This window comes from Octodon degus, unplaced genomic scaffold (assembly GCF_000260255.1).
Source record: "Octodon degus isolate 3935 unplaced genomic scaffold, OctDeg1.0 scaffold00087, whole genome shotgun sequence".
NCBI classification, from domain to species: domain Eukaryota; kingdom Metazoa; phylum Chordata; class Mammalia; order Rodentia; family Octodontidae; genus Octodon; species Octodon degus.
In genome coordinates, this window is record NW_004524663.1 from 197,290 (window position 1) to 208,210 (window position 10,921).

General features: G+C 36.9%; 1 protein-coding gene across 1 annotated transcript in view; it reads right to left on the reverse strand.

The window, feature by feature from the left end:
* Tmc1 (transmembrane channel like 1) overlaps nt 1–10,921 on the reverse strand; it is a 106,487-nt gene that overhangs the window by 74,135 nt on the left and 21,431 nt on the right. Inside the window, exons 2-3 of the mRNA XM_023721928.1 lie at nt 4,785–4,875; nt 2,922–3,003 (exon numbers count right to left, since the gene is read on the reverse strand). Coding sequence (XP_023577696.1) covers nt 2,922–3,003; nt 4,785–4,875 — 173 coding nt within the window. The remainder of the gene's footprint in view (nt 1–2,921; nt 3,004–4,784; nt 4,876–10,921) is intronic.

Genomic DNA, 10,921 nt, shown 5'->3' on the forward strand with positions numbered 1-10,921 from the left:
AAAAATAAATAAATAATTAAAAAAAAAGATTGGTACTGTTTCATAGACATCTACAATGACCTTTAAATAAGGGTTCATCTAATATACTTTATATAGCCCTGCATAATTATCATATTGAGAGCTCTTTATTGTTCATCCAGGAGCATACTGCAACTTCTCTTGCCTTTTGAATTATGCTCTTTGTTATTTCCTATATGCTACTTTTGCAGGTATTAAAATATTTCAAGTTTGTATAACTAAATTCTTTTAGTCTTCAAAGGTATGTTTGCTAAGTATAAAATTTAAAGAGGACAGATCTTTTCTTTCAGTCCTTTAATTAGCCTAGTTTCTTACACACTTGGTCCTTTTTTTTCTTGCTAATGTGGAATAGGATGCTATTTAATTTTGTTCTTCTATAGTTAATATTTTTTATGTATATACTTTAATGATTTTTTTCTTTACAATAAGTTTTAGACAATTTCATTTTTGTGTTTCTTGGCATGATTCTATTTAAATTTCTTGTGCAAAAAGATTCATTTTTCTTGGAAATGATGTATTATAAGTTGAACTAAATTCAGAAATTTTAAATCTTTAAATATTTATTGCCTACTCCTTTCTACTTTGAGAATTCTAATTATATGAATATAAGTTTCTTAGTTTTGACAGAGTGAACTATTATGACTGATCTATAAATTCTTTCTTCATTTTTATTGTTATATTCACTTATGTTTATAAATAATTTATTTTCAATTTGCAGTCTATTAAAAAATTAAAATAATAAATAAACAAATAAATAGAAAGAAAGAAAAAAGTGGAGAGGTTATATTTTTATGTAGGTTCTTCAGCAAAACCCCCAGTGTGGTATGAGTGATAAGAGGGCCCCATGAGGATGGGCCGAAGCTTTGGGGCATGAACTCCTTTGCAAGGCTGGAGGGCAAACCCCCAGGATTTTCTCATGCACAGTACAGCTTCACAGCTTCCTCTGTGGCAGCAATTATCAAGTTAATTTTTAAAGTGAAAATCTGTAGGGTGTCTTCAGGTATGTGCCCGCTGAATGGTGGCTGGTAGAGATCAAGTTCTTATTGCCATCAAGACCCTAACAGCATGGGATCAGACCCTTACTGTGCACCTCTCTTGATTCTGCCAGTTATTGGTCAGGCCTTTGGGCAAACTCAGTGGAAGCTGGTCATTTGGGACTCCATGAAAGTCGCACTTTGACTAACAAGTTCAGTATTTAGAAAATCACCAGAGAATGAGAGACGGTGGATTAGAAAGATGGGAATGGAGTAAAATTGCCCCTCTTTAAACATGGCACTTCGCATAATCCATAATCATCTTCAGTATCTCTTTATGTTTTGTGATCTTCCTCGTCCAACTATACAAATATTAACACACTGGGACCTAACTTCAGTGAGGGGACAGCCTTCGTCTGACTTTGTCAGCAGTGACAATACCCAGAAACTTATCAGTAAGCCTTTCAAAAAGCATTTGCACAATTAATCAATAATGTCAAGTTTATTTCAAAGATTAAATTAGATACAAGTTTGATGGTTCTGACACTGAAGATCAGAAATAGTATCATACTTCTGAAGCTTTTGTATGATTAATTAATCATTTCCTTTTTTAAAAAAAGAAGGGTTTTACTATTTTATAATTAAACACATATCTCACAAATAGGGTATATGTTCTATAAATAGATTATACGCTTAAAAAACTTTATTCTCAAAAGCATGAGGCCTGGTGGGATAGCTCAGTGGTCTAAAGCACCTGCTTAGGCAAGCATACAGGGACCGCGGTTGGATCCCAGGTACCACATGCTGCGCCAGCCCCACCCCCAGGCTGGTCTGAGTCAGCCATGAAGAAAAAAAATGTATGAGAAGATAAACAGGCCTTTTATAGCATAAAAGTATTTTCTATTGCAATTTTTCAATAATTTATCATTCGAAAGTATAAGGAATTTTACATACTTATCCATATGTCTAAGACAGATATTACATTATACATGCTAGAAATGATCTCACATACCCTCAGACCCTAATCAAACCCTCAGACTTCTTGTAAAACTCTGAATGTAGAAACAGAGGGCCAGATATGAAAACTCTGCTCAAAGAGGAGGGAGAGCACTATGAATACTGTATAAAGTGAAAACACACTCAATAGTAAACTTCTGACCATTGCCTATTCTTTTGTGCAAGTCTGCAAGTGAGATTCTCAGACTTCCTTACTCTGTTGTCCTTTTTAGCTACTATTGAACATTTATGAGAGTATTTTCAATGTCATGTTCACAGCCAAAACAAAACCACCACTCTCCAAATAATAGAACTCAACGCTATTTAACACAACACTGATGTCCTCTCTAAGAGAGAAAACCGGGTCAGATTAGGAGTGCTTTGGTCTAAGGGAAGACAGGGGAGTGCAGGCTCTCATATTGTTCTTAGTGAGCGCTGAAAATTGCTAGTTTGGCTCTAGAATGTTCTTTCAGAGGCTCATGTATTAAAGGCTTGATCTCCAGACCATGGCTGTACTGGGAGGTGGTACAATATTCAAGAAGTGGGCCCTATGGAGAGGAGCACCACCTTGTTCCCTTTACTGCCTGCTATGAGGTGAAGGGCCTCTTCTGCCATGATTCCTGTTAGGATGAAATAAACCACAGTAGGCCCAAATCAACAGTGCCAAGTGACCATGAAGTGAAAACTTTGAAACTATGTGCCAAAAGCAACCTTTTCCTTTTTTGAGTTAATTATCTTGGGGGTTTTGTCTTAGTAGGTAAAAGCTGACTAACATAAATCTTCACAGTGGTAAAAAGGAGAATAAGCAACACTATTGTTTGTTTAGTTTTGCTTATTTTTAATCCTCCCAAGAATCCAGAAATAGAGAAATATATCTTATAAAAATTTGGCTAGGACAACTTGCCCTGTCTAACGGGAATGATGAACACTTACTTTCAATTGCCTTGATTTTATTTTCCCAGGGAACACAAGCAGCTTTAAAGTTCTCAAAATCACGGAGGAATTTTGCCCATTTCTGAAAACAAAATCAAGCATAAGAGTAAAGCTCAACCTCTTGGGTTGCCCTGATAGTTACTGCATCCCACCTACACACACACACACACACACACACACACACACACACACACAATCATGATATACTTCACTTAGAAAGATCTCCCTAGTTCCAAATACTGATCTTATATAAAAATACACAATGGTAGGCTTCATTTGCCTCCCTTTGTCATTCAATCCCAGAGCATTTTAATTCAAAAAATATTTGTTGCTCCCACCCTAATTTAGAAAGCATGCTGACCACTTAAAAAGATATTTTTATCCTACCAAACAATATGAGAGCACACACTGAGTTAACACACAAAGAGACAGAGTGTGTGCTTAATCAGTATTCAATGCATGAAAGAAATAATTAGATACAATAAGATGTGTTTACCTTGAAAGGTATCTAGCCTCCATTGTGCATGAACAGGCAATTTCAATAAAACATGGTAAATTCTATGAAACAGAACACTCTGATGGAAGCAGAGCAATCGGTTAAAAAGAAAGGTGTGGTATCATAGAAAAGGCAGAAGAAAAAATAAACTACTTTTTAAAAAAGTGCTTCTCTCATTTCACTTTATGGAGCTGGATTAGTTATGGTCTAGGAGACCAGTAGGAAGAATGCAGATAGAGCAGATAAAGCAGATAGATAACCGCACATGTGTGTACTGTACACTGAGTAACGTGGGAGCTGAACACATTACCACACCTAAGTAGCTGTATAAATCTGAAGCTCAAAAGATTGCCTTCAACTACAAATGACCCCGATGTCCTTCTATAATAGTATAAATAAGTAAATAATTGATGACATCTTCATCCAATGAAATATAGCATACCAATAAAGATGTACAGTAACTTTCACAGCAACATGTATAAATCTCATGATGCTGATCATGCAACAAAGAGCCAGAAACAAAAGCATAAGTAGAATGTGTTCTATTTACTTAAGTAGTAAAAAGCAAATAGAATTAGCCCACTTGTATGTATATGAAAATTAAAATCTATGAACTTTATTCACAAAGTTCTATCTTCATAGAAAATATTTAATGTGCATTTGGTATAATATCTGTAAATAATAATAATAACATCTATGTACCTATTTTAATGTGAGAATTCAGTATCTATTTATAGATGGATTTAATTCAGGGCTTGGCACATAATTAGTGCAAGTAAAAGGCACTTTGTTTTTTATTTTATTCCCCAGCTCTACATTTGTATCAGTATGCCATGAAGTTTTTTTTATTTTCTTTCTTTCTTTCTTTCTTTCTTTCTTTCTTTCTTTCTTTCTTTCTTTCTTCCTTTCTTTTTCTCTTTCTTTCTTTCTTTCCTTTGTACCTGGCATCAAACTCAGGACCTTGCCAGGCAGTCTTCCTTTCTATTTAATGTGTAGTTGATATTCCTAAGAAAAGCTATATAACCCTGCAACGTTTAGACATTTGAAGAGAGAAACTTTAATCTGAATCCCTTAACTTCCAGAGGACAGAAGCAAATATAAGAAGGGTCTACACAATCTATTACATTTGGAAGTGATAAAAATCACAAAAGTCTCTTGCTATAAATTGGTGTTTGTCAGTTTATTTTTTATTTTCATTCTTCTATGGATAATTTTTAATCCTCCTCTCCAGTAGGCTGATAGTGTACTGTAGTTGTAGTTTTTGGATAAAACCTGTGAGATGAGTTTTTATACCTGCAGAAGAGACATGACATTCCACTGGTGGGGACCAACGTGGCATAACCAGATCAACTTCTCAAAATCCTTACCTTGGACATCATCATCTTGAATGCAAACCATCGCTTTCCTTTTCCTTTCCCAAGAGCTCCTTCATTTTCACTCACAAATTTTTTTGCTTCCCTGAGAAAATAAAACAAAATCAGAGATAGGCAGAAGTGGGTTGAGACCGATAAAACATGTAAGTGTGGAACACGTGACTTTATTAGGTTTCCTTTCTTCTAAACCCTCTGCCCTCACCAGAGCATATCTTCGTATTGTATGACCTCGAGAAGCTTAATGCATATTTAATTTTTTAAGTTCTGGCCAAGGACTGGAAGATTTCTTTGTTTCACTTATTAATTATCTAGAGTCATCAAAAACAAGGAATTTATGCTATATGTTATATACAAGAAAACAAATTTTTATTTCTACCACACATAAACTTGAAGCTAAAGCTAGTGTCAGAGTCTGGAAGTGAGAATATTTATTTTAAAATGTTTTCTTTCCTTCTTTTTAAGAATTCCTTTGACAGAGAGAAAGGTTTAGGATAAACTGACTAAAGCACACCTAATAACCTGTTATTTTAATCCCATAAAAGCAGTTGTGGTTTAAAAGAGAAAAATTATGCTGTCAAGTAAATGAGATTGAGGGAAGAGAAGGAAAGGAATATTTTTTATTTCACTCTTAGAGTGTACTTTAAAGTTAAACTGTTATTAAAAACTGATACATTTATAAAAGTCCTATTAATGTCTCTGTATGTTTTTAGTAAGTCCTCAAGACAGACAATGCAAACAATAAGGATATCACAATTTTATAAGCTTGTTTGGTGCATTATGGGCTGAAATCTAATGTTCAGTGTGATGGCTTATGGGAGCCTGCCCTAGAGGAAGAGAAACTAAGGTCATCGTTTAAGAACAGGCACATCTCTGACGGGGATTCATTCTTCAGGGCACGTGCTCAGCAGTCAGTTTCATTACTGTGCAAGCACTGTACAGTGCACGAGCAAAACCCACAGTGGTGATGACATCACGGGGCAAATACAACCATATCAATTCCCAAGATCAGGGTGCCAGTGTGGTAGGAGTCTAGGGCTTCTATCTTGGCCTTCTACTGTCCAAAACTATAAAGAAAAAATCTCTGATGTTTAAGCCACCCAGTGCATGGTACTTTTCTATCCGCCCTAAGACAGCCACTTGTACTGATGTTTATCTGAAATATATAAAAGAACATTGAAGAGAGGATATGTGTTTCTCATCCCCCTTCCAGGGCTGCGGAGTGTATGTGCTATGTGAAGAAGAGACATCTCTAGCGTGAAAAGAAAGTGAATTCAAACCTTGAAAGATGAAGGATTAGTGAAGGATTTTAAGATGTCACTTAGTATCCTTGATAAACTCAGGATCTTCCACTACATGTTGGTCAAAAGCTAACACATACCTGCCAACTTACCTGGTTCCAGAGAGCACACCATCATTACTACTGCACACTGCCTCCACCTGGATTCTGCTATAAAAACTCAAGCACAGCAGCCATGGGGTTCTTCAGTCATCAAACAGAAGCCTAAAGGCTCCTTGCTTGCAAGGACAATGCCTTTCCTTTCATATCACCACAGCATTAACCAACCCCTTGACTATAAGAGATCGTCCATAAATGTAAACCTTTTGACTACATAGCTAGGGGTAGAAATAAATGAGGAAGAAACTGATAATTTCATTGATATCAGTTAATGCTTTAATCATTTGCAGGCTTTTGGACTTTTCCTTTCATCATTTTTTCCCCAAAGCTCAAGGGGCAGCCTTCTTGAAGAGAAGAAGAGTCACTTGAATGGCCTCATGTCTAATGCCTTGATGCTTAACATAACCTCTAAATACTGAGAAGATTAACTAAGAAGAAATTTCTAAAACATTCTACATATTCTAAAATGGTTCTCAAAGCCATGTCCAAAATCATAAACTGGGTTCCCAGAGGTGATTTTTAGATATATACAATGAGTAAAACATTTTTGTATTTAAGCATTAACCATTTACTGGAGAGGTGACAAGACCAGAGAAATGGGGGCACAGAGGAAACACTTCATACAATGTTGAACTGAAGCCTCTAAATGAAAATCAGCCAACTAAGGTTTCAAGCAGCCTCCACAGTGTCTCTCTGCAGACTGTCTCATTCTGAGGCTCTCCAGGCCTTTGTTCATGAGTGTCTTCCTCTTCAGAAGAAAGTTCATTTTCCAACAACTCAGTCCCAAGCAAGACTGATACAGGTTCTCCAAGTTACCATCTGGCTTTTAACAGGTCAGAATTTCTCAACAATGGTCAAGCAGGCACTTTCCCACTTGCAAGTTGGGAAAAGAGCAAGGTGAGGGTGATGCTTGTTTGAAAACCTCAGATGATTAGTATAGGATAGAGTTGATTTGAGAATGAATGAATTTGAGGGTTGCTTCACTGGCAAATTCAGAGAGTGGATCCCAGATAAACAAAGCAACATAAGAAAACATAAGATGTAAACACATGCCATCCACTGGCCATCTTGCTTCCCTACCTAGGTTAGAAAAGTTACAGCCACCCACAGCTCAAGTTATAATGACACTGACTCCTAGTGACAGTAACTCATCAGTGCAATCCTTTTTGCAACCACTTCCACAAGCAAATTTAAAGGTAAACTGCCATAGTTCTCACAGTATTTGTGTACTTCTTTTTTTTTTTCTTTTCTTTTTTTGTGGTACTGGGGATTGAACTCAGGACACTGCACTTGCCAGGCAAGTACTTATTCTACTGAGCTATTTCCCTGGGCCCTATTTGTGTACTTCTTAACAATTTACTCATGTAAATATCAATGTTTCTATTAAATTTTTACCTTTGGGCTGGCAAGATAGTTCAGTTGACTAAGTGCCTGCTTAGGCAAGTGCAGGGACCGGGGTTTGATCCCCAGTACCACGTGCCATGCTGGCACCACCCCTGGGCTCGCTGAGCTGGTAACTGAGTCTGGGCATGGTGGCACATGCCTGTAATCCCAGTGCTAGGGAGACTGAAAACATGAGTCTAAACTGTGTAGTGAGACCCTGTACCAAATACACAAAAATTTAAAGAAATCTTATCTTTTTTATTTAATGTCTCACTGATGATGTTTGAGTATTGTGCCTCATCCCTGTTTTTAGGTTTTATTGTCCAATTTTCATAATGTAATGATTTTTTTTAGAAAACATTATATTGTATTACTGCAGAGCCAATTATTATTCAATTATTTGGTGTTAAGTATTTTAAAATTGATAAAGTAAAGTATGCATCCTATTATATCAGCCTCTATTATAATAAATACATATATAAAGAATCAAAAATTCTTCTTGGTAGTAAAATCAAGACATATATTTCCAAATGTGATAAAGTGTTCAATTGATGGTCATATTCACTATGCTAGATACTTAATATTTAATATAAAAGAGATTCATTTTGGCCTATAAGAGGTGCATTACTTTCTAGGTGGCTGGCCATTTGGAAAGCATAACTTTTTTCCTAAGCACTAAGAAGCATGAGAAATCACTACTTTCCCTAACTCGTCACATTTTAATTCTGTAAATTGATAATTATTTTAATTTTGTGAGTTGATGACCATTAAACCAGCAAAATTTAAAAAAGTCTTCCAGATTAAATTACCAGATTTGATGATCAAATTAAAATCACTACAAAATTAATATCAAATTCATTCAATAATGTAGAAACCTATTTACATGGCATTAATAAGGTTTTATCAGTTATAAATACAAGTTTGCTTTAAAAAAATAAAAACAATTCTTCTGTTTGTTTCTTTAATTGCTAATAGTTTTCCTTAACACTAGACATAGCTTCAAATTTGTCTTGGGATTATTATCTACCACCACCTTCAACACACATATCTGGACACTGGTTTATATGTAAAAGTTCAGTCTCTCTATATCTCATAATCTCAAGTGTGAATTTCTTCCTTCCTCAATGCCCTCCCCTCTTTCCCTTCTCCAAGAGACTCTGCCACCACACACATAAGCTTCATACAGCTACTTCTAGCAACTCTGCACTGCCTACTGACTGCCCTACAGGATAGAGGGAGAATGATGGTTACCCTCATCAGAAATCCTAGGGTTGCCTTTAATGTAGTCAGACACCATAAGGTGGGCTGGGAATTGTTTAGCAAAAAGGACATCTTAGTCCCCCAGATCTGGTGCCTCAAAGATATAAGAAAACACTCCTGAGCCAGCCAGATAGCTCAGTGTGATAAAATGCCAGCTAAAACAGGCGCAGGGACCAGGGTTCAATCCCCCGTGTGCTGTGTCAGCCCCACCCACAGGGCACGCTGATTCTGTGATCGAGACGGGGCATGGTGATGCACACCTGCAATCTCAGTGCTTGGGAGGCTGAAAACAGGAGGATCACTACAAGTCCAATATGTGTAGTGAGACCCTGTAGACCCTGTAGACCTTGCACTAAATACATACAAAAAAAAAAAAAAAAGAGGGCCGGGGAGATGGCTCAGTGGAAGAAGCACTTCCTTGGCAAGTGCAAGGTCCTGAGTTCAATCCCTTGTTCTGCAATAAAGAAAGAAAGAAAAAGAAAACAAGAGAAAAAAGAAAAAGACACTCCTGTAAATTGCAGGCCCGAGAGGAGCAAGGGCTGGCCAATTCAGTACAACAAAGATGCCTTAGCGCTCTTTTCAGGACTGACTCTTGCGATGAGGTGACATAATTTCCATGTGAAAGAAAACAAGTATCTAAATAAATGTAAAAAAAAAATTTAAAAAAAAGGGGCTGGTGAGATGGCTCAGTGGTCTAAAGCACCTACTTGGAACAAGCTTAGTAAACCACAGGGACCACGGTTCAATCCCCCAGCACCACATGCCAGCCCGCCCCGCCCCCTGGTGGGCTGAGCTGGCCACACACACACACACACACACACACACACACACATAATAAATAAATAAATGTAAAAAAAAAATTAAAAGAAAACAAGTATCACCGAGTCTCATCCTCCCTAATAAAATAATTTTTAATCAGAAGCCATCTTTCACTGTGCAATTCCAAACAAATAACCAAAACATGTATAATATGGTGATAAATATTGACCAGTGTATGTCACACTGTATACACAGTCCAGGTAACAGAAGGCAAGGAAATGGTCTTTAGAAAACTGAAAAGTAAACAGATAAGAAAAAAGTCATGGATTTGAGATAGTTCAGTAGAATAAGCACTTGCCTGGCAAGTGCAAGGTCCTGAGTTCAATCCCTGGCACCACAAAAAATAAAAATTAAAATTAAAAAAAAAGAAAAGAAAAAAGTCATTGTATTTTTCTCATATTGAATCCATGTTCCTCCCCATTTATATCTATGTAGGTAATTTAAAGGGGTTTTACTACATGGCTGAAATAAAATAGGACTTTGGTGAAAAAACTTGGAAAAACACATGGCCCCAGCCCACCCAAATGTCTGACTGAAAAATGTGTATCATCCCCTTAAACTGCATTCAGCAAAAGCTGTCTGCCAGGATCGCAATCGAGTCTCCAAGGCTTGCAGCCCAAACAAGCTCTCTGAGCTGTAATCCCAGACCTGGGGATAAATAATTGAGTGAAGTCTATTTAATGACAATAATACCTGGCCTCATCATTCATTTATCCACCCGTTGTGCAGGTCATTAGAATAATAAGCTTTTGTGGGCTTTTAAGAATGTTTTCACAGTTAGTTGAAGGAGAACACTTTGGCCTAACTTACAAAATATATAATTTACCTGTCACTTATGACCTGACCCTGACTTCACCAAAGAGGCAGGATATGCTACGCTGTCTTTGACACGTTCTCATCCCAGGATACACACACCCTTAGGGGTTAGGTTAAGTTGACTTTTCTTTCCTCTTGCTTTTAATTTGAAAGTATGAGTAAGCAACCAATTTAATGCTCAGATAAATGAAAGACATTTCAAGACTGGAGTTTGGGGAAACCATAATTAAAATTTGTGCTCATGAACACTTCCCAGTAAAAGACTCAGAAGAATGAAGCGTCTTATTCTAAGAAGTATCACCACTGACAAAGTGATTGACTGAGAGTACACAGTACTTGGGCTTCCTGGAATACTGCTGACTAAATGAAAGAGCTATAGGGAATTCAACTAGAGATCTTACTCAAAATTAAAATAGGGGCCAGGGAGATGGCTCAGTGGAGTAAGCGCTTCCCTGGC